We start from the raw sequence: 24,124 nt of genomic DNA on the forward strand, positions 1-24,124 counted from the left end.
TTCAATTCAGATAATTTTGATCGTTTCTCAAGTTTTTTTTTTTTTTTTTTTTTTTTTTTTTTTTTTTTTTTTTTTTTTTTTTGGGTAAGGAAACATAATTTGGCCTTTCCACCATACCTGGTGCTAATATTTCACTTTGGTTAAATGATATTTGAACCTGTAACCTTGTGGTCACGTTGCTCAAATACCATGTTAGGAAACCAACTCAACCAAAAGTGTTTTAGCTGATGATTGACTCTCATAATCCTCTAACAATTGTTGTTGTTGCTGCGACTGCACATTGTATGGGACACCTCAAAGAAAAACTCATCTGTAAGAGTCAGACTGCGTGAAGGAAATTAAGTCTACTCCAGTCCTTTACTTAAGGTCTTCGAGTGGATTAGCAATGAGAACTGGGAGCCAATTACTTAGAAACTATTTTAGAAGCACTTTTAATTGCATTCCGGTTTACTGGTTTGATTGTTTCGGGTTGCATTGCTAGTCGTTAATTATCGAGACACTTACGAATTGTGACATTACTTGGTGTTATCTCCCTATGTGTGTTCAGATTTTGGGATTACGACTTTGCTGTCGTCTGTATTTAAAATAATCGACCTAACGGCTTGTAACGAGTACACACAACAAGCTGAATGACGATTACATTGTACTCCGTACTTCATAATAAGCTGAAATTACATTAAATCAAACAAAATACAAACATATTAGATGTTATAGCTACTTCTTAACAGAACTTGCTACTTAGATGATCAACGGCGAAAATATCACACAAAACATACATGGCAACCAGTACTAACTGATTCTTATTCATCTAACACCATGTGTATTACCCTGCATTGATCGACAACATTACGAACAATAATGAACAATCAATTAAACCCATGGTAAGGCTGGAGCATCGGGATCAAAGCTCCCCTAAGGTGGAGCGACATTATCTCGTTGGTCGACCCCATGAGTTTCCCTCCAATGAACACGGCTGGGACAGGCGGGTTGCACCCCAGCTTCATGATTGCCTTTTCCATTTCTTTGCCATCTGGGTCCTGGTCAATCTCATAGGTGAACGGGGTTATCCCGAGTTCTTGGAACAAAATGTTGACCGTGTAGCATAGGCAACATGAACTCTTGCTGAAGATCACCACCCCCTTCTCCGAGGCCACCCTGCTTACCTTATCCATTGAATGTCTAAGGTTTGTGGCCCAAGTTAAGGGTAGGTTATGGGTTAGGCCGCTAGACCTAATGTTATGGAGCTTAGATTGTTGGAAATTTTGGTTTCGCAAGTGAGAACTATTTATAAGGGTAGTTTTAGAATAGGACTACTATGCTTGAGAGGAAAGCATTCAAGAAAAGATGCTTAGAAAGGTTTTAAAGTGACTTTCCAAGAGATTGGAACTAGTGTGTGTCTTCTCTTCAAATTTACAACTTGGTAGTTGGTTGGCAGACACAATTTAGACAGTATTTTCGGAAAACTAAAGAGATTAGCTACTCACAAAGTTAAAACTTCAGAAATCGCAATCTGTAGAACATGACTGTCTTCTCATCAACACGAAAAAAGGCGTATTTTCAGCTGTAATCACAGAGGAGTATATACTAATTGTCGAGATTACTGAAAATATGTTCTCTAATCTGTACTGTATGTTTTCACTCAGGTTCTGTATAATCTGCCAGTTTTGAACTCGAAAGAAGAAGATTATCAGCTGTATTATGCTGAATGAAATCATTATTCAAATTATGTTGATATCTCCATCTACATGTTGCTCTCAGTTTCAGAACAAGTCTGTACTTTTCTGGAGATCAGTAGCTTGATATTTTCCGAAATTAGTTGAAAAGGCGGTCTGGAAAACACAACAATGTTCGAAACAGTCTAATACACAAAATAGATGTGTTTTTATATAGTAAGTGTCAGCTAATGACAGATTAAGGAGAAGATTACTTAAAAAGAATACTTATGAACTGTATGTTTCACTCAGATTCTTCAAAATCTGACTGCTTTAAATTCAGAGAAAGAAGAATATCAGGAAGAGATTTGAGTGGGCCTTGTTCTGTGCAGTGCCCACCAACTTGGGCTTGATTCCTTCATATATGTCAGGCCTGCAAGATTCTGTACATTTACACAACAGCCATTCTTTAAGTTTATGCCTTCTCATGGATTTTTTTCGTAACACAGAATATTTCGAATGCTTGCCATTAGCATCAGATCTTGAAATCTACCTGTAACTTCTGTGCTTGATAAACCTAACCTAACCAAACTACTCTGCTCTTCGACCTTATCCCTTCCTACTCGCATTTTCTTCGGACCCAAATGATTTACTAAACTAATTGCGCTTTTTTTAAATTTACAAATAGCAGTCATTCAGCGCAACTGTAAACGCAATTTTTTGTTTGTCATTTATAAGCAGCATCTCTGTGTTAACAGACTTTGGCTGTGTACATTCGTCCCCTATACCCTAATTTGAAAGAGCCCTTGAGGCACTGGGAATGTTGTTGTTGTAGAGATTCGGGAGTTACAATTCGCATTTTTCAATCCAAATGACATGTTTCAGAAATGAAATTTTAATTCTCTGATAACAATAATGTTAATTCAATGAATAATATGAACATAAAAAGCGAGCAGGAACTGATGAAACTATTTCTCATATCATGTCAGTGTATGAATAAGCCAAGTACCCGAAATGAACATTTGCAGAGAAACTAATTCGCATCCTTTTATTCAGAATAGGATCAGTCTGCCTAAGCATTACTTTATAGGATGGCTAGCTGTTCCTGAAAGGCTATTAACAGAATAGGATCAGTCTGCCTAAACATTTGCAGAGATAACATGTGCTATGTGTGATGAGGGAACTATAAGACTAGAGGTTTATGTGAATTGGAATTATATTGAATGAATTGAATGTACAATGAGGTTGGTATATATATACAATCAATGACCTAGGTTAGATAACTCTTTGTACAAGAAAGATATTATTCACAAAATATGGAAACTATATTATACATTATTTGCTCGGTTGATTTGTTGCTGTAGACGGCTCAATATGGATCTTCGAGGAAGATACGGGAGATATGGATATATCGTTAATACGCCCCCGCAAGATGGAGAGGAGGAAGAAGTCCAATCTTGTTTCGCAGCTCATGAAAACGAGGCTTGGGTAGAGGTTTTGTAAGAGCATCGGCCAGTTGATCTTTGCTAGCGACGTGTTGAATGCGAATGTGGCCAAGCTGAAGTTGTTCTCGAACAAAGTGGAAGGAAAGCGCCATGTGCTTCATCCGGGAATGAAAGACAGGGTTCTTGGCGTAGAGAGTAGCAGATAGATTGTCACAATAAATAGCCGGTGATTTGGTGGTTTGGATGTGCAGCTCAGTAAGGAGGTTTCGAAGCCATAGGACATCGGTGGTGACAGCTGCGACAGCTCGAAATTCAGCTTCAGTGGTTGACAACGCAAGACCTCTTTGCTTTTTTGAAGACCAAGAGATGGGGTTGCGACCAAGGTAGATGATATAGCCGGTTGTAGAGAGGTATTGGTCTTTGTCTCCTGCAAAATCAGCATCGCAGAAGGCATGTAGACACATAGGGGAGGTTCGATGGAGTTGTATGCCATATGCTTGTGTTCCTTGAAGATAGCGAAGTAACCGTTTTAGGGCTGTCCAATGAGAAGCAGTGGGGTGATGAAGAAATTGTGCTAGCCTGTTCGTGGTGAAGGCAATGTCAGGTCGCGTTAAGGACAAGTATTGTAAGCTACCAATGATGGCTCGATAGTCCGAGTGATCGTGCAGGGGTTTATGATCTTCACGAAGTAGAGTACACTCGGCTGCCATAGGGGTCGAGTTTGGTTTGGCATTAGACATTTTATATTTTACAAGTAAGTCATGAACATATTTTGATTGGTTGAGATGAAGACCAAGCTTGTTTGGTGTGACCTCGATACCGAGGAAGTACGAGAGTGGTCCAAGATCTTTAATTGAAAATCGTGTGGCTAAGTGGTTTATAAAGGTTTGTAAATGATCGTGGCTTGGTCCAGTGACAATGATATCGTCGACATAGACAAGCATGTATATACATGTAGATTTTGTTTTAAATATAAATAAAGAGGAGTCGGATATTGATTGTGTGAAACCATATTTAATAAGATACGATTTTAGCTCAGTGTGCCAAGCTCGAGGAGCTTGTTTTAAACCGTAAATCGCTTTATTTAGTTTACAAACATAGGTTGGTTTCGTCTCATCGACGAAGCCTTGTGGTTGAGCCATGTATACATCGTCTGTAAGGGTGCCTTGTAGGAATGCATTGTTGACATCTAGCTGACGCAGAGACCAAGAATGTGTGACTGCGAGCGAAAGGATGAGACGCACCGTAGTGGGTTTTACAACCGGACTAAAGGTCTCAGTGTAGTCTAGTCCTGGTCGTTGATGAAAACCTTTTGCAACTAAGCGTGCTTTGTGTTGTTTGAGGGAACCATCGGGGTTATATTTAATTAGATAGACCCATTTACATCCTATTATATTTTGGGACGAGTTAGTGGGGACTAGAGTCCATGTTTGATTGCGTTCAAGGGCGTCGAATTCTGCTTGCATAGCCGCGCGCCACTGGGACGAAATAAGGGCTTGTTTTACAGTGGTTGGTAAGGCATTTGGTGTAGCGGAAGCGATGGCTAAATTAGCATATCTTGGATTGGATTTACGAATGTTATTATCCAATCGGGTTACAATTGTATGTTGTTTAGAGGTTTGTGGTTGGGGTTCGTGAGTGATAACAGGAGAAGAGGAAGAGGACGGGGTGGGTTGGCTGGGTTCGACAGGCGAGGAAATGGGTGAGGTGGTCATTGTTGGAGTGGCAGCGGGAGTTTGGCGTCGGGTATATACAATGATGATGGGATGACGTGAGTGAGGAATGGGTTGAGAGGTGGGAGTGGTGTTCGATTGTGGATGCGACGAGGACGGAGTAGCAGGAGATAGGATGGGTACAATTAGAGGACATTATTCGTTGGGGTTAGTGGTGTCATCGGTGGGAGGGGTTTTATTAAGAAGTCGAGAGTACGGGAATTCGTCCTCAACAAATTTTACATGACGCGAAGTATATAGCCTATTTGTTTGGGGTTCTAGGCAATTAAAGGCACTTTGAGTGGAAGAGTATCCAACAAAGATGCATGGAACGGATCGATATTCGAGCTTGTGTTTTGTATACGGTCGTAGCCATGGATAGCAAAGGCATCCAAAATTATGTAGTATTGTATATACAGGGAGTTTATTATTTAATTTGTAGTAAGGGGTTTGTCCTTGTAACGTAGGTGTCGGAAGTCGATTGATAAGGTACGTGGCCGTGCTAAATGTAAGTGGCCAAAACGAGGTGGGTAGTTTGGCGTGTGCAAGAGAGCGAGCCCGGTTTCTACTATGTGACGATGTCGTCTTTCGGAGTACCCATTATGCTCGGGTGTGTGAGGTGGGGTGGTAAAGTGACTAATTCCATTGTCGAGCAAGGTGGGTATCATTTTTTGAAATTCACCACCATTGTCGGAAAAAAATTGTTTTATGGGTTTTTGAAAATATTTTTCTACGAGTGCTTTGAATCGGAGAAATACTTGTAATGTGTCGGATTTACGCTTTAATGGAAATAGCCAAATATATTTACTATAATGGTCGACAAAAATTACGTAATATTTATAATTTTCGCGAGAATGTACGAGACTTGTTCATAAGTCTGAAAAAATCAACTCAAGTGGTGCGTGGGTTTTGAATGTTGAGTTGCCGAATGGTTGTTTCGTACTTTTGCTTATTTGACATGATTCGCAAGATAAGAAATTTGGAATTTTAAATGGTAAACTTTTATTGATAATTCTCATTACATCAAAGGTTGGATGGCCTAAACGATGATGCCATGAGATTGGAGTTGAGCTTTTCTTCATAAGGTTCGCCGTTGGTGGATTGATGCTCAACTCGTACACGCCGTTTTTAACTCGGCCCTGGTGGATTGGTGCTCCCGTCATCATGTCCTTTATAATAAAAGAATTAGATGAGAATATGACATAGGCATTATTATCTCGACAAAGCTTAGAAATCGATAATATATTGCGTGAGATTTTTGGCACATGTAAAACATCATTTAATTGTAAAGACGATAAGGAAAAATTACCTATATTGGCGATGTCGAGAGCGGAACCATCGCCAATTATGAGGTCATCTGGACCGAAGTATGGTGAGTAAAGGGCAAGGGTGTCGAGGTCGTGGATCACATGGTGGGATGCCCCACTGTCAAGGAGGTAGTTAGGGTTGGGCATGGCTCCGGTTGAGACAGTGTGGGCCTGTGGTTGTGGCTGCCGAGAGGGTGGGGCAGGGAACACGATGTTGGGAAATAGCTTGCGAAAGAAAGGACAATCGGCAATGACGTGTCCCGTTTGTCTACACCACTGACAACGGCCTTTGAAGGGTCGTGGGTTGGGGTTAGTGGTAAGTTGTCGTTGGTTGAGATAAGAGTGCGGGGTGTTGGTGTTGGGTGCACGGTTTTGGTAGTAGTTGGTGTATTGCCTTTGGTTGCCATAGTCACGGTTTTGGCGAAAGGCGGGATTGGCAGATGGGTTGAATATTTCAGTTTCGGATTGTTGTTGTTTTAGGAGTAATTGTGTTATAGTAGTTTTTCGTGTAGTGCTTCGAAAGTTATTGGGTTGTCTCGAGCACGGACGGTGTCTAGGACAGGTTTATAAAGTTTATAGTCAAGACCTTTTAAAACATTGAAGACGATGTCTTCCGGGCCGAGTACTTTGTCCATTAAGGCAAGTTGGTCAATTATTGCTTTAATAGAATTCATATAATCGGTTATCGATTGGTCAGTGGTTTTAACAATCGATTCGAGGCGGTCTTTTAATTGTAGTATGTGCGCACGCGAAGGGTTTGCGTAGGTTTGCGCTAGTATATCCCAGGCCTCTTTCGAGGTTTTTGCCCGGACTATAAGGGCTTGAACAGCCGAGGACAAGATTCCCATGAGGGCACCAAGTATGAGGCCGTCCTGTTTGAGCCAGGTAAAGTAGGACGGGTTCGGTTTTTCGATTTTGTCGTCACCTACAATGGTTGGTGACGGGGTTGGGTGGGAACCGTCTAGGAATCCTAGTAAACTGTATCCAAAAAGGATGTGAGTTAACTGGAAGTGCCATGAAGTATAGTTCATGGGGTTAACTTCACACAGTGGTTGAGGTTTAGCGAGGTGAGTGGCGTGGTATTCTCGTGAGGGTTTGGGACGGTTGTATCAAGGTTGTTTGTCATGGTGGCAGTGGGTTTGAATTGGATTTTGGTGTGGCGTTTGAAGGTTGAACGGCGGGGTTGGAGGTGTTTTTTGATGGATCGATTTGAGCTCCTAGATACCATATAAGACTAGAGGTTTATGTGAATTGGAATTATATTGAATGAATTGAATGTACAATGAGGTTGGTATATATATACAATCAATGACCTAGGTTAGATAACTCTTTGTACAAGAAAGATATTATTCACAAAATATGGAAACTATATTATACATTATTTGCTCGGTTGATTTGTTGCTGTAGACGGCTCAATATGGATCTTCGAGGAAGATACGGGAGATATGGATATATCGTTAATAGGAACCGGGGGTCATAGCGATCTCTTTTTCTCGTGTAGGCACAGTCGCAGGTGTGTTGAGCTGCGCTGCTAGCTGACTGGTTACAAACTGAACTCCCATATATGGACTTCACCGCCTGGTCGATCAGTAACTGGCAGATTAGTAACCATTGATATTGTTGCCAATTATCTTGGACATTCAATATGAGCATTATTGCGAGACACTATCAGCTTTTCCTTACACTCTGCCTAAAGATGAGATCAGTCTAAACAAAATGACGATCACATCTTGGACATGAGCTTATGATATTGAATCAATAATTAAAAGTCAGTTTAATTTATCTTCATCTCTTTTAATTTTTATACTCGGTAACTTTTCTCGTTTAGTCCTCTCTTCGCGCTGTTTATTCACCAGGCTTTTAAATCACTTCTTCCATTTTTCATCTTTTATCATTTGTCCTTGGACAAGGCTTTCTAAATTCACGATCCTTATATTTCCTAAAATGTCGTCCCTCCGTCTTTATCCTTCTATTATTTTCTATAGAATAACTCATAACAGTAGCGATTCCAAATGACAAGCAAACCAGTTCATCTTAGACATCCTGAATCATTACATAACTATCATATCTTTTTTTATGGTCCGTTATATCATATAGTACATCGACCATGACTGAGTAAACACAAAATACATAACTTTATGGCTTTGTATTAAAACCAAATAGCTTTTGATGAATAGCATTTTAGTCACTTTTTACCCCGCATTTATATCTTATTACGACTCGATTTTTGCGTGCTTAATTGTCTAATTAGCTCATTTATTTACTAATTTATAATAATAGTCGTCGTCGTTATATTTATTAATTAGTCGGAATTTTTATTTAATATTAATATTAATATCACTTTATTTTAATAATATGTAGGTAAGGAAGTGTAATGAGACGGAAATCGAGGAGTTAAGTGGATCAAGACGGGTCATGGACTCATGGTGAAGCCAATGGAGATTTAAAATAGTTGTAAGGTCAACATTTGACCCTTATCAAACCAATAGCCCAATTTTACAACTCTCTTTGTCTTCTCTCGCATCAACAGCAAACCCAAGTCTTCACCATTACCAAATATCAACACTACAAAATGCACTCATATCACCATCTCCACTATTACCTCCACCAATTTCCATGTCTTTTCACCGAAAACCCGACATTCGAGCTTGGCACCATTGCACTCCTCCACCTCCGATCAACAACTTCGCCATTAGACCCACATTCATCATCATCACCATCATCCTCGCCATACAACTCGCCCACCATCATAACCACTCCACCATCATCGTCACCTCCCACGCCAATCACCAGCTACAACGGACCGTCAGTTTCCCCTGCATCACTCCATCAACCACCAACTACAACTCCATGACCATGGCTCCTCATTTCGCCCAAGCTGCAACCATGTTACCAAACTCGAAACCGAGTTGATTAACGGCAAGTGCATTCCTAGCCGGCCCACCGGCTGCCGCCCCCCAACCGGCTGGGAATACGCAAAGAATTGACTCCATTTTCCAGAGAACTCCCAGCCGGCCTTGTCACCGGTGGCCGGTCAACCGGCTCACAACTCAAATTGCATCCCCAGCCGGGTCACCGACCGCCGACACCCCCACCGGCTGGGAGAACCATTAAATTCACTTGAAGTTTCCAGGGGATTCCCAGACGGTCACTTGACCGGTGGCCGGTCAGCCGGCTCCCAGACCCACTTTCGCGTTTTTCATTGTTTCACTTTTGGCCTGATTTGCTTTTGGTTCTCTCAGTAAAAGCAAATCCCCTTTTCCCATTGAGTCGTGTGTTTTTGTAAAGTTAGTATTATTATTATAACTATTATTAACATATTATTATTATAATTATAATTATTAGTAGTAATTAGGAGGAGTAGTATATAAGGAGACCACACTACACACCTAACACATCACCACCTTAGAAATTAGACTAGTTCATCTTATTCTCTCTCAAGATTGTAAAACCCTCATATTTCCTCTCTTATTTTCATTCAATAAAAAGTTGTTATCTTTCTTTAATTATAAGTTTAATTCTTCTTTTGTTCATTCAAGTTCTTCCCTTTTCATTAGTTTACAATTAGTAATTTTGGGTTGTATTTGGAGAATTGAAGAATCCTTCCATATTTCAATCCAAGTTCCTTTCTTGCTATTGAGTGGGTATAATTTCTCTTCCTAATTTCATTTGTTTACATTTGTTTTTCTTTCAAGTTTAATCTTAATTGTTTATGTTAGATTGTTGTTATTCTCTCTCTTGTTCATCTTTTCTCTTCTCACCATTGTTGTTTACAAGATATTGAATCTTTGATTTCTCATGTTAAAGATTGAGTCTTTGTGTTTATTGAGTTAAAGCTTGTGCCTTTAAGTTTAATCTTCATTGTCTCTTGAATTAAATTGTCTTTCCTTGTAATTTGAGTTGGGTATTTGCATGATTAGTAATAGAATTTACACTTCCATCATGATTATGCATAAAGAAACCATCTTTGTTATTTTTATTTCTCTTGGTACCATGATTTGTGAGTAGTCTTTTACTAGGACTCGGTTTGACCCAACATGAGTAATTTCATTAATTGATTCACATAAAGGCTAATTATTTGGGGAAATTGGTGAGGGTAGTTTAGAGGAATTACATGGTTTAAGGATCGATTTTGGGTAGTGTCGACTTGTAACCCTTGTCCACCAACGAGAGTTGGTTAGGTTGTAAATCGGTGCCGGAATTTGGTCTTATCGCTAACCTTGGTTGAGACCGAAAGGGAGAACTAAGGGAGGGTACCTCTAGACTAGCGTTTGAAATCGACCCTCGAGAGAGGGAGTGGGATGACCCGGAATACGATGGGGGCTTAATGACCTTGACCGATTTCTTGACCTCCTTGGAAAAGTGCACGTTTTTGGGGTTGTTGGGTGTTGAGTTAAGGATTCCGACCTTCGAACCCGAGAGGGGGGTTGGTGGGTAGTGCTAGTGTCCTACTTCGAACCCGAGAGGGGGGTCTTAGGCGAATTAGAGCCATCTCCTCCTTGCCCGTTTACCTAAACGATTAGCCTAGGGAATTAGTATGTAGAATTACGGATTGTTGTGGGAGAACCGAGTTCTAGGCCTTTTAATTATTTGAATTACAACTTAGTCCTTCTTGCTCATTTTACATTCTCTAGTTAAATTGCATTTTATTTTATCTAGTTTAGTTGTTTAGTTTTTAACCTCATCCAATTATTTCCGACTTAGCTAAACAAAGATTTAAAACGATTAGTAATCACCCATGCTCCCTGTGGATTCGACCTCGACTACCCTACTACATTAGTTGAGTAAATTGTTTGATCGGGGGAGTGCGACAAACCCCGCTTATCAAAATGGCGCCGTTGCCGGGGAGCATTGGCATGATATTAGTTGTTTTGTTCTAGTTTAGACTAAGTCTTTCTTGTTTTTGCACACATTGGTGTGCCATTTGTTTTGCTAACTCTCTCCTTCAAGTGTGTAAGCTTATTTCATGAGAAGATTTGAGTTTTGAAATCAACAAGTCCATGAAGTTTCCCTCTATGAGTGACTCTTGTTATAGAGCGGATGTGTTGGATGTTGATATGAAAGAAGATTTGAATGAAGATGATTTGAGGGAAAGTGAGTTTGAACCTCAAATTATGAAGGAAATTGAATTGTATTTGAACTCCCCAAAATCATTACTTGATGTTGGGTTTTGGTTAGATGACTCTTCAAATGATTCTTGGGAGGCTCAAATTGATGCCTTAGAGGTGGCTCTTAATGGAGGTGGAATGGAGTATACCAAGAGTTGTGAGGAAGATAAACTTGGCCCTCCCATATGGGACACTTATGAAGACTCCTTGCACAATGATAAGTGTGGGGAGGGAAGTTATGAAGAGTTTGGTGCCCCTATTTGGGATGATTATGATAATGAGGAAGACTCCCCATTACCACCTCCTACCGAAATCTTTGAAGAGGAAGTGATTGTCAATGACAAGTGTGGGGAAGAAGGAAAAAGTTGGGAAATGGAGGTTGATGAATTCGAACTTGCCATATTGGGAGAGTTGAGGAGTCATGAGAAAAACTACGACATTTGTAGTTTTGACTCTAGCTTGGAGGAAATTGAAGCTCTCATATTTGGTAGTGATTCGGTTCAATTGAAGAGTCAAAAGAAATTGGATAAAAATGATAATATTATGAACCTCAATGTTGAGAGGTTGACTCCTCCACCTCTTATTCTTCACCACTCTCCCTGTCTTGATTTGCATGAGGAGGTTTCCTCATTCTATGAGGTCTATGAGATTCCGTCTCTCTCTCCTTCTAGCCACTACATTGAAATTGAGGATCCTATACACCAAGAGGATCCTAGAAACAATACCGAGAGGAGCAAGAGGAAGAATGGGAGGAAGCGTTGGAAAAGAAGTTGGTTGTGGTATGCTATAGCTTGGTGCTACTTGTGCTTGTTTGAGGCTTTTGCTAGAGTTTTTGACCGGTTACTACGTGCCTTGTGTGACATGGATTGCATCACCAAAGAATTCAAGCAACAAAATTTTGGATGAGAGGTTTGGTGGAGTCCCTTAAGAACCATCGCATAGTATAAATTCTCTTCCTTTGCTTCATTTATTTATGTTTTGCTTGCATTTGCATTTAGTTTACTTAACCGAATTGGAGTTAATCTAAATTAGCTCTCTTTGCATTCATGTAGTGTAGTTTGCATTGTCCTTTAAATTTAGCATATAGAATAATTCATGCATAACATTCATTAACCAAAAACCACTAAAAATTTGAAAAATTCAAAAAATTCAAAAAATTCAAAAACATGTATTTCATTTCGAAATTTCCTCCACACATTTATTTCCATTTGAAATATGTAAATAAATAAGTGTGGGGAGGAAATTCCATCATTTAAAAATACCAAAAACATGTTATTTATTTTCAAATATTCAAAAAAATCAAAAACACGTTCTTACATTTTGGAAAATTCAAAAACCAACAAAAATATGTTATTTATTTTTCCTATTCTCTCCCTATGCTTTGTTCCATTGAGGACAATGTAAATTTCAAGTGTGGGGAGGGAAATATCCACTTTGTGCATATTGTTTATATTTGTATATATTTGCTTGTTAATTTGAGAAAAATACAAAAAAATGCCTAAAAATTGAAAAATTTCAAAAATATTGCATTGTTTATATTATATATATTGCATTTGTCCTAACCATTTTGATAGGCAACACATGAATCATCGGAGAAGACGCTTGGTAAAATTCTTCCAATTCTTTTCTCCTTTATCCTTCCTTTTTCTTTTTGTATATAAGCATGGAGGAGGACGGGATATGTGATGTGGGTGTTCCTTTTGGGAACCGTTTTGGATATGCGTGTGTTGTTGATGTGTTGTTAGGACTAGAACTTGTATGCATTTAGATTAGACATGTATATATGTGTTCACTCTTGCATTCACGTAGTTTGTTCATATGTTTAGTTGCATTTCATACACGTTGCATCTCGTATGTAAATAGTTGCATAGATGGTCTAAATGTGGAGGGTATATGTCGTCAATGATGATAATTGTTTTGCCCGTGTCATTTCCCTCTTGATAGCTCGTGCCTTTTGATGACACATGTTAGGGTTTTTGCTTGCAAAAACCCGGAAGTCTAGCTTAACAACCAAGTAACGACCACCTTGTGAGACCGTATTAGGCCCGAGACTTGACCTAGGTCCGATATAGCTACTAAAATGTGAGGATAGAGCCTCTTTATGGCCGGTCCATCAAACCGGTCCCGTTTAGGTTATGAGAGTAGTTCTCCTTACGTGGTATGTCATGTTAAAACGCACAAGTATGGTGCTCATTCCTTACCGTAGAAGTGTCGGTGTGCATATTGAGACATATTTGTTCAAATAAAGTAACCTCACAATAGCCAAATAAGTTTTTTTTTATGCCCTTGAGTCAATTGTTTCCTTTTGTTAACCCATTTTGAGCCTAAGCCTTATCATTTCTATTGCCAACAAATTAACTACATCCCATAAACAACTCACCTTGGTTGAGTAGTTCGTCATTGTGGTTCTTTTGTGTAGTATATTTGGGTTGAAATTTTGACTCTCCTTGAGGTGTATGATCTTAATGCCACATGAGTGAAATGCAACTTTGGCTACTTTTGTCTAATAAGAGGTGAACAAGTCGTGAAAAAAAAAATGCAAGAAAGGAAATCAAATAGAAAAGAAAAAAAATGAAGAAGAAAAACAAATAGAAAAAGAGAAAAATGAAATGAAAAAGCAAAAAGAAAAGAATGTACATTTTTGTTTCAAATAAAGGGTTGGTAGTTTGCAAATTGAGTTTGTTTTGAAGAGTATTGAATAATTTTTGGAAATAGCAATCTTGCCATATTGTGTGGAAGAATTCATTTGCATGGGTAGAGTTTAGCGGATTGGTTAGATGTGGCGACTACTCGATCTTTAGCCTCACATTTCCTAAAAATGGTGTTTGCACCAACCCCTTTTCACCTAACCCAAGCCCCATTACAACCCGGTTGTCTCTCTTGTATGTGCATCAATTTGACATTTCTCTTGCGGATATTGGATGGAGTACCATATTAGATTGCGGGCATGCTTCGCAAGTCGAGTTAGGAGAGTGATTTTGGTTACTTTTTGTCACAAAAATCACCCCGTTCTTTCATTTGAGTGACTAGTGAAACCCGTGAGAGTCGGTCTTTGGTCTCCTTTTGGTCAAAGGTTTGATATGGAGTCGAATCTTGCGTGTGTCGTGTCATTCTTGGGAGTATAGCGAAGTATTTCCTCTCTCCCGCCTAGAATTTGTTTCTTAGGCACCCCGTGTTGTCTATTTTGGTTACTTGAGCTAGAATTAGGGAGTCGACACCTTGGTAAGACCCGGAGACGACATCCTCCACTAACGATTCTCTTTGTTCAATTTTTGAAAGAAAAACGGCCGCTTAGATGAGGAAAGCGGTTTGACTTTTTGTGATGCATCTTATATGTTGATTCGTGCTTAAATGTTGGATGTGTCAAAATTTTCCGCAAGCCCCTACTTGCCTTGCATCGGAATGCATACCTCATTGTGTTTCGGTGTGAGTTGAAGGGACGGAGAAGGCCCGTTAATTGCCTCTCATCGGTTATTAGTAGTTTAGTTAGCCATTTTAAATTAAGGGTCTTAGTTTAATTAATAAGCTTACTCGAGGACGAGTAAGGTTTAAGTGTGGGGAGGTTTGATGAATAGCATTTTAGTCACTTTTTACCCCGCATTTATATCTTATTACGACTCGATTTTTGCGTGCTTAATTGTCTAATTAGCTCATTTATTTACTAATTTATAATAATAGTCGTCGTCGTTATATTTATTAATTAGTCGGAATTTTTATTTAATATTAATATTAATATCACTTTATTTTAATAATATGTAGGTAAGGAAGTGTAATGAGACGGAAATCGAGGAGTTAAGTGGATCAAGACGGGTCATGGACTCATGGTGAAGCCAATGGAGATTTAAAATAGTTGTAAGGTCAACATTTGACCCTTATCAAACCAATAGCCCAATTTTACAACTCTCTTTGTCTTCTCTCGCATCAACAGCAAACCCAAGTCTTCACCATTACCAAATATCAACACTACAAAATGCACTCATATCACCATCTCCACTATTACCTCCACCAATTTCCATGTCTTTTCACCGAAAACCCGACATTCGAGCTTGGCACCATTGCACTCCTCCACCTCCGATCAACAACTTCGCCATTAGACCCACATTCATCATCATCACCATCATCCTCGCCATACAACTCGCCCACCATCATAACCACTCCACCATCATCGTCACCTCCCACGCCAATCACCAGCTACAACGGACCGTCAGTTTCCCCTGCATCACTCCATCAACCACCAACTACAACTCCATGACCATGGCTCCTCATTTCGCCCAAGCTGCAACCATGTTACCAAACTCGAAACCGAGTTGATTAACGGCAAGTGCATTCCTAGCCGGCCCACCGGCTGCCGCCCCCCAACCGGCTGGGAATACGCAAAGAATTGACTCCATTTTCCAGAGAACTCCCAGCCGGCCTTGTCACCGGTGGCCGGTCAACCGGCTCACAACTCAAATTGCATCCCCAGCCGGGTCACCGACCGCCGACACCCCCACCGGCTGGGAGAACCATTAAATTCACTTGAAGTTTCCAGGGGATTCCCAGACGGTCACTTGACCGGTGGCCGGTCAGCCGGCTCCCAGACCCACTTTCGCGTTTTTCATTGTTTCACTTTTGGCCTGATTTGCTTTTGGTTCTCTCAGTAAAAGCAAATCCCCTTTTCCCATTGAGTCGTGTGTTTTTGTAAAGTTAGTATTATTATTATAACTATTATTAACATATTATTATTATAATTATAATTATTAGTAGTAATTAGGAGGAGTAGTATATAAGGAGACCACACTACACACCTAACACATCACCACCTTAGAAATTAGACTAGTTAAATCTTATCTTATTCTCTCAAGATTGAAACCCCTCATATTTCCTCTCTTATTTTCATTCAATAAAAAGTTGTTATCTTTCTTTAATTATAAGTTTAATTCTTCTTTTGTTCATTCAAGTTCTTCCCTTTTCATTAGTTTACAATTAGTAATTTTGGGTTGTATTTGGAGAATTGAAGAATCCTTCCATATTTCAATCCAAGTTCCTTTCTTGCTATTGAGTGGGTATAATTTCTCTTCCTAATTTCATTTGTTTACATTTGTTTTTCTTTCAAGTTTAATCTTAATTGTTTATGTTAGATTGTTGTTATTCTCTCTCTTGTTCATCTTTTCTCTTCTCACCATTGTTGTTTACAAGATATTGAATCTTTGATTTCTCATGTTAAAGATTGAGTCTTTGTGTTTATTGAGTTAAAGCTTGTGCCTTTAAGTTTAATCTTCATTGTCTCTTGAATTAAATTGTCTTTCCTTGTAATTTGAGTTGGGTATTTGCATGATTAGTAATAGAATTTACACTTCCATCATGATTATGCATAAAGAAACCATCTTTGTTATTTTTATTTCTCTTGGTACCATGATTTGTGAGTAGTCTTTTACTAGGACTCGGTTTGACCCAACATGAGTAATTTCATTAATTGATTCACATAAAGGCTAATTATTTGGGGAAATTGGTGAGGGTAGTTTAGAGGAATTACATGGTTTAAGGATCGATTTTGGGTAGTGTCGACTTGTAACCCTTGTCCACCAACGAGAGTTGGTTAGGTTGTAAATCGGGTACCCGGAATTTGGTCTTATCGCTAACCTTGGTTGAGACCGAAAGGGAGAACTAAGGGAGGGTACCTCTAGACTAGCGTTTGAAATCGACCCTCGAGAGAGGGAGTGGGATGACCCGGAATACGATGGGGGCTTAATGACCTTGACCGATTTCTTGACCTCCTTGGAAAAGTGCACGTTTTTGGGGTTGTTGGGTGTTGAGTTAAGGATTCCGACCTTCGAACCCGAGAGGGGGGTTGGTGGGTAGTGCTAGTGTCCTACTTCGAACCCGAGAGGGGGGTCTTAGGCGAATTAGAGCCATCTCCTCCTTGCCCGTTTACCTAAACGATTAGCCTAGGGAATTAGTATGTAGAATTACGGATTGTTGTGGGAGAACCGAGTTCTAGGCCTTTTAATTATTTGAATTACAACTTAGTCCTTCTTGCTCATTTTACATTCTCTAGTTAAATTGCATTTTATTTTATCTAGTTTAGTTGTTTAGTTTTTAACCTCATCCAATTATTTCCGACTTAGCTAAACAAAGATTTAAAACGATTAGTAATCACCCATGCTCCCTGTGGATTCGACCTCGACTACCCTACTACATTAGTTGAGTAAATTGTTTGATCGGGGGAGTGCGACAAACCCCGCTTATCAGCTTTAGCTTGAAGAAGCCAATCTTTCAAGGAACCATTAAGGTGAGCAGCAAGCACATCTTTAGCTGAGCCCACATAGTTTCCACCAACAAAAACAGCAGGCACAGTGGGCTTACAGCCCAATTGTTGTAAAGCCCACTCCATTTCATGTCCTCTTGGATCATTATCCAACTCATAAATTGCTGGATTTGCACCAAGTTCATGAAATAATGTCACTATACTATGACACATGCAACATGTACTCTTGCTGAATATTACTGCTGCCTTTGTCTTTGCCAATTCATTTATCCTCTCCATTTCTGATATATCGTTGTTACAGGTAGTGTCTGACAAAAAAACTCGCAAGATAAACCGTGTATATCACAATGTGAAGAAGTTAAAAAGAGTTGGATACTTGGATGGTTGTTTTTGAAATTTCGTTATTACAGGTAGTGTTTGACAAAAAAAAACTCGTAAGATAAACTGTGTATACCACACTAGGAAAAAAGTTAAAAGGAGTTGAAAATGATAATGAAAGTCAAAAACATAAAAAATTTCATTTTTTGAGATGATTTGTGATTGGCTAGAAGACAATGTAGCTAGGTTGAAAATGCTAGATGTTGTGTTTTGTGTTAGGGTTGGCTACCAATTTATAAGGAGTTGACAATTTCCAGAAAAATAATTTAAAATTAAAAAAAGGGAAATTGTCTAATGGATAAATAGATATTTTGATGCTTTAGATGTCAGTGAGGATAAGAAAATGCTCCATTTCTGATGAATTTGCATGACATTGACCTATTGTGGATTGTGGATTGTGGATTGTATGAACAAGTTGCCTGAGAATGATCATAACTGGCATAAGTCAATGACATTGTCTAAAATGTTCTGCTACTAATTGAGGATTGGCATTCTAAGAGTTGTGTCGTCGCGATCGAGGTTTGCAGGATTATCTTCCAGAATGCTTGTCTTAGACAGAGCTGAGTGAGAATAATCTCAAATATAGAAATTACCCAGAATTTTTGCAAGAATAGTATATCTTGTAGTACATGTCAAGTGAACTCTACTAGAATCGGGTACCTGTCAAATGTATGTTTCCCGGACTCATGTAGAAGTATTTGATACGGGTGTGTGACCAAGGGCTGGATTTGACTATTTTTATGATTAATCTGCGTATTTTGGCTTAAAATAAAGTGTACTAGTGTCATATCCATGTCTAAATGTCAAGTGTCTAACACAGGATTGCCGTGGAATTGGAAGAGTTGTCGTAAGCGGAATGCAATGTAAGGCATAGTCGGATGTACACAACTTTAATCTAGTATTATAAAAGTAGTAACACATCCAGATGTTAGCTAGCATATCTGGTAGACTCCTAAAGTTTTAAGGGATGGTACCCGTGACCTGAAAAGTAGTGACACACATTTAGTGAGCCATTTTCGCTACTTTTCATTGTAATTAAGAACTATAATAATACCGAGTCTTTGGTTCCGTTCAGAATGGAAATGAAATATTCGATTAATTTCTTTGAGACAAAAAGATGCTTAAGAATGTCGGAAGCAATAGGCCGGTTATGAAAATCAGAAATAGATCATAAGATGCTAATTCCTTTCTAATAGTCATTAATTAACTGTTTTTGAATAAGTTTGTGTAGTATGAAAGTAAACCAATTGGATTCTATTCCTGATTATAGAAAGAATGCTAAATAATGAATTCCATAATAATGTACTCTATGTAGGGAAGGGAATATAATCTAAAATTCATCATCAATGAACCTTGTTTTGCCACAACATGGCCATTTGCTACTTTAACAAGATGCCTGATACCATACTTCCCCTAAGGGCGGCTTCTGCTGATCTGTAGAACCATTCTTGTTTATCCAATTCAAATTTTTTACCGTCTTTTTTGTGCAGATCAGCTTAGATTTAGTTCAGGATCATATGGTCATTGAATATGCATATATTAAGAATGAGAAGTGGATGACTAAGGTCTAAAGATTCATCTGCATGCTCTAATTTCTTTTACTTTTTGTCATGATTATTGCTTATTGGTGCTTTGGATTTTTATTTGGTATGAAGCCAAAGACTCGATATTCTTTGGTTATTTTTATTTAAAGTAGATTTGATGCAATCCTTAATTAGAAAGAGCATCTCTGTATTGTTGTCAGAGGGTCAAGGCTATAAGCATCCAACCCGGTTACTCTACCATTTGCGGGAACCCTATAGATATTGAGGTAACGTTGTTGATTGGGAACGGGGACAGAGTTAGATATACAACACGCAAATTGTTTTGTGAGCATGTACCATTTATACAACTGTTGGCCTTAACATTTTGAGGACCGAACTGTGTTGCTTCGACTTGACACTCCTGAATACGAGTACAAAAATTGCACGATTCTCCCTAGTCCATCTCTAGCACTTGACTTGACAAAATTCCAAATATTTGTAACGAAAAATAAAATATGTTGTAACGTATTCCTAAATTCGTATCCTCATTTCAGGATCTAAATCTGTTGAATTGCGAAGATTAACTCACAACTACATTTTTTTTTCAACTACATTTGATACGTATCCATGCCTAACAACGGTATCAGAATCTTAGTATCACAAAGACTGAAACCAGACGGTTCTGGTTGCGAAACACAAAATAAATTATGACGGTTGACTACTTGACTTGCCATAAAGCATTTTCTAGGAATATAACATGAGTCATGACTCATGAGCATGAATTACCTACTTTGTTATGATTGGGAAAGACTGCGTACATTTGATCCCTTACGCGGCAAATTTATGTAAGGTACTATAGTTACTTTTTGCGATATTTTGGCCAATTGCATTTGTTTTTTTACCCAAATACTTGTAAAAACCGTCCTAGACAAGTATTTGTGGTCTTTCGATAAGGTTGGTTCAAGTACACTGACGATAGAAACCAAATCTTAAGATTGTGAGTTTGTTGGAGCTTTTTATGTTAGCAGTTAAGTCGTAAATTCCTGTCTTCAGACTGTAAAATATAATTTGATAATGTGCAAGATGAAGCTAAAGAGATTAATACTCGTATTACAGAGCACAATGTTACAAGGTGGTTATCAAAAGCTCGTAAAAAAACACAAGCTCATGATACGATTTAACAATTCATAAAATTCCGATTTAATAATTAATACTGCTAAAACCAAATAGCTTTGGCTTCAATAAGCATATCTCTAAGAGATCCATTAAGGTGGGCTCCTAGCACGTCCTTAGCGGACCCCACATAATTTCCGCCTATGAAAACAGCAGGGACAGTCGGGTTGCACCCTAAGCGCTGTAATGCCCACTCCATCTCACGGCCTTTAGGCTCTCGGTCTAGTTCATAGACCGCAGGGCTAGCTCCAAGATCATAGAACAGTGTCTTTATGCTGTGGCACATACAACATGAGCTGTTGGTGAAGATCACCGCTGCCTTAGTCCTTGCTAACTCGCTTACTCTTTCCATTATATTACTCGGTATCGCGCTCAAAACAAAACGAGATATTTTCAAGTATGGAAATGAGGTTTACTGTGATTTTGTGTTGTGGTTGAATACTGTCATTTTGACCCTAATTTATAGGTGCTTGAAAAGCTAAATTAGTAAGGATAAGGCACATAAATTCTTTCGATCCTTGATTTGCTTTAAAAATGACCTTTGTTTTATGATCAAGTTGAGTTCAAAGAATCAACTTTTGAGCAATTATTTAAGTCTCAGGAATGTCCGAAATCTTTCAAGAGATCAACCACTTGTTAAGAGGATATGCAAATTCGCCAAGTTAGTTAAGTTGGTTAATTACCGAGTTTCTGATGTTTAATTAAAGTGTAATATAGATTGGGTTAGTAAGAATATATTCCTGATTTACATGTCGAATTGTCGATGCAAGCATGATTAGATGGAGAATACAATTAAGGATCTTCCTGATGTCACTGTGTCCTGGTTATAAGAAGATTAAATGCCAGTTTACCATTTAGCGAACCTAAATTTAACGAAACTTGTTTTCAGAAAATTTTTAGCAGGGACTTGATTTTGTTTTTGTTTTATTATGTCAAAAAGAGTAAAATTTTGTTGCCGATGGGTTAGAACCGAGGTTATGAGTATCTGATACTAATGTTATATTTTTTTTTATTTTTTTTTGAGGGAAAAGGCGCCTGAAGGGATGTTTGGTCCGAAATCTGGCTAGAAATCGAATCAATGGGATATTTGCTCGAAATAGACCTATATCTCGAATAATAGGTGCTTAAGTTATTTGCTTCTGTTTTCGTATCAGTATCACCAGCCAGTTAATGACTATTTGTAGCAGCAAATTGTAAGATTAAAGTAGCTTAGAGACAGGCTGTCAGGGTATTAATGTTGTTTAGAGAGTAGGAGGCGAAAAATAAGAATCGAAAACATAGTAAGTGGTTAATAGTCTATATCATGTGACATCTGCAAGTTAAGGTGCTAAGGCATAAGGATCCTAAGTTTTGGCCTTTGAGGAAAAGAGAAGTCACTGTAATTGCTTACATATGAATGTGAGTCAATTTGGATAAGATAGGCTACCCTGCAGTATCGATGACGACATGGGCCGTTTATTCTTATTCTTCCCGTCTACACACATCAAAAGATTCATCGATTCTCTGCAGCAATGTCGATGCTTTGGTGCAAACGCTCTCTCCACACAAATGTTGTAAACAATAATGCATAGAACTTGCTTGGAAGATCTATGAATAATTTCATCAGCATTATCATATCCATATGTATAAGAGAATAATTTACTGGATGATTGGAGTTGTAGGGATGCAAGAAAAAGCAACATTGTAGCAAGATAATGGGAAGGAATGTCAAACTACAACTGAGAAATGACAGGGACCTTATTTCTGAGGTCAGGACATTCGCTATCCAAACTGTAATGCAGAAGCTTCAAGTACCTTTTTTTTTAGGCCTTCTAAGGTCACTTGGAGCAGTAGAGGTCAGCTCGAACAATGCGCAGAATCACACATTCATTGATTGATATGCATTAACGTTTCGAATGAAGAACTTGTTCAACAGCTTAAGATTTTTGAATCATATAAGTTCAAATACTTCAATTTTTGATAAAACAAAGTTGTGTTAATACACTTTCCGATTACCTTTGGAAATGTTGTGATTCATGTTCCAAATTATGAGGCCACACAAGCATAGCTCGAGAACCAAGGACGATCTAGATTGAACTGAATGAAGCTCAACTGAACTGAACTAAATGGAGTTGACCTGAAGTAAGCTGCTTTGAAATGAGTTGAAAAGCCAGAAAGAAAAATACCCTATTTGTGTACAATAACTACATTACCCTACGGTTTAGGTAAAGTGTACTAACCATATCAAATTAATTGAATTTCAATTGTCAACAATTTTTTTGATAAATGGCTTTTAGAATAATTCGAGAAAACCAGGAAATCCAATAGAATTTATAGTCGATGAAGGAATTAATTATGTGTTATACTACTGCGTACTTTTTTCTTCTGATAGTTTATATAAATCTGTGAAATTAAGATATCAGGTAATGTTATAGTAACAATATTTCCTTGATTTCACACCATTCAAATAACCAAATTACTTATCGTAGAAAAAGTAAACTTGCTTTAAGGATGAGCATCAGAAATTTGCATGTCGAATTCAACACCCATCATCAAGGGAGACAAGTTAAGATTCTAATACAAAAATGAGAATAAACTTTATTTTTGCAACAAAGCAAACATGGTAAGGTGGCATTTGTTCAATGACTCTTACATACTCAAGTTACTGAATTACCTTTTTTTTTCCCTACACATATTATTCCCCCATTTAATTTAATTTTACTTGCAGAATGTCTGCGTTTAAGTGGCTTATGTCTTGATAGATTTTAGAGGGGAGATTGCATAAGGGAATCGTATTATTGAATTGTGTTCTTGATATCTGTAGATGATCGGTATTTATAATACCTTACAAGAAACCCTAAGCATTAGTAAAACCCTAGGACGTAGCCGTCACTACCAAAACCTAGATAATAGCCGGCCCTAATGGGCCTAACATCCTAATACCCTCCCGCAATCGTAAAGGCAGTACATAGTACGAACTTTACGATTGGAGAAATACAAAGGAAAAAAAAAACAAAATCTTCAATCGTCTTCATCGTCTTCTTTATCCGTCTTCATCTTCACCGCAAGTTGGTATGAAAAAGTGCGTATAGGACTCGCCAGACAATTTTCATTGCGTATAGGACTCGCCAGACAATTTTCATTGCGTATAGGACTCGCCAGACAAATTTTCTTCATGCGTAACTCGCCAGTAATTTTTATGCGTAACTCGCCAGTATATTTTATACCACTTAAAACAAATTTGAAGATTTCTAAAAAAACGATGAGATTAGAGTACTGTTTTTTTTTTCTTTTAATTTCTTGGGGTAGTTGAGCGTTGGAGTCACTTCTCATTATTACTCCTGCCTTCGCTAAACAATCTGAGATCAATCGCAAATTTGTTTTTTTTTTTTTTCAGAATAATTAGTAGATCATCAATCCCGCTAAACAATCTGAGATCAATCGCAAATTTGTTTTTTTTTTTTTTCAGAATAATTAGTAGATCATCAATCCCGCCGGTGAGCGATGTAAATTATTAGCCCACCGGCAGGGCAGCGGAGTTTTTGTTTTAGGCCTCAAGAGCGTGAGGCTCTGATACCATGATAGATTTTAGAGGGGAGA

The 24,124-nt window shown here is 38.4% G+C and overlaps 3 protein-coding genes across 3 annotated transcripts; all 3 read right to left on the minus strand.

Moving 5' to 3' along the window:
- Positions 1 to 630: 630 nt before the first annotated feature.
- LOC141602629 (monothiol glutaredoxin-S11-like) lies at positions 631 to 1,270 on the minus strand. The gene has a single exon (XM_074422811.1). The coding sequence runs from the start codon at positions 1,170 to 1,172 to the stop codon at positions 867 to 869; it is 306 nt and encodes a 101-aa protein (XP_074278912.1). The 5' UTR covers positions 1,173 to 1,270; the 3' UTR covers positions 631 to 866.
- A 15,256-nt stretch (positions 1,271 to 16,526) lies between these two features.
- LOC141602641 (glutaredoxin-C11-like) lies at positions 16,527 to 18,079 on the minus strand. Its single transcript, XM_074422817.1, has one exon. It carries the CDS (start codon positions 17,748 to 17,750, stop codon positions 17,391 to 17,393), a length of 360 nt encoding a protein of 119 aa, XP_074278918.1. The 5' UTR covers positions 17,751 to 18,079; the 3' UTR covers positions 16,527 to 17,390.
- A 2,383-nt stretch (positions 18,080 to 20,462) lies between these two features.
- LOC141586028 (glutaredoxin-C11-like) lies at positions 20,463 to 20,987 on the minus strand. The gene has a single exon (XM_074407160.1). The coding sequence runs from the start codon at positions 20,895 to 20,897 to the stop codon at positions 20,589 to 20,591; it is 309 nt and encodes a 102-aa protein (XP_074263261.1). The 5' UTR covers positions 20,898 to 20,987; the 3' UTR covers positions 20,463 to 20,588.
- Positions 20,988 to 24,124: the final 3,137 nt, after the last annotated feature.

The sequence above is a fragment of the Silene latifolia genome, chromosome 1 (assembly GCF_048544455.1).
Source record: "Silene latifolia isolate original U9 population chromosome 1, ASM4854445v1, whole genome shotgun sequence".
Lineage (NCBI taxonomy): Eukaryota > Viridiplantae > Streptophyta > Magnoliopsida > Caryophyllales > Caryophyllaceae > Silene > Silene latifolia.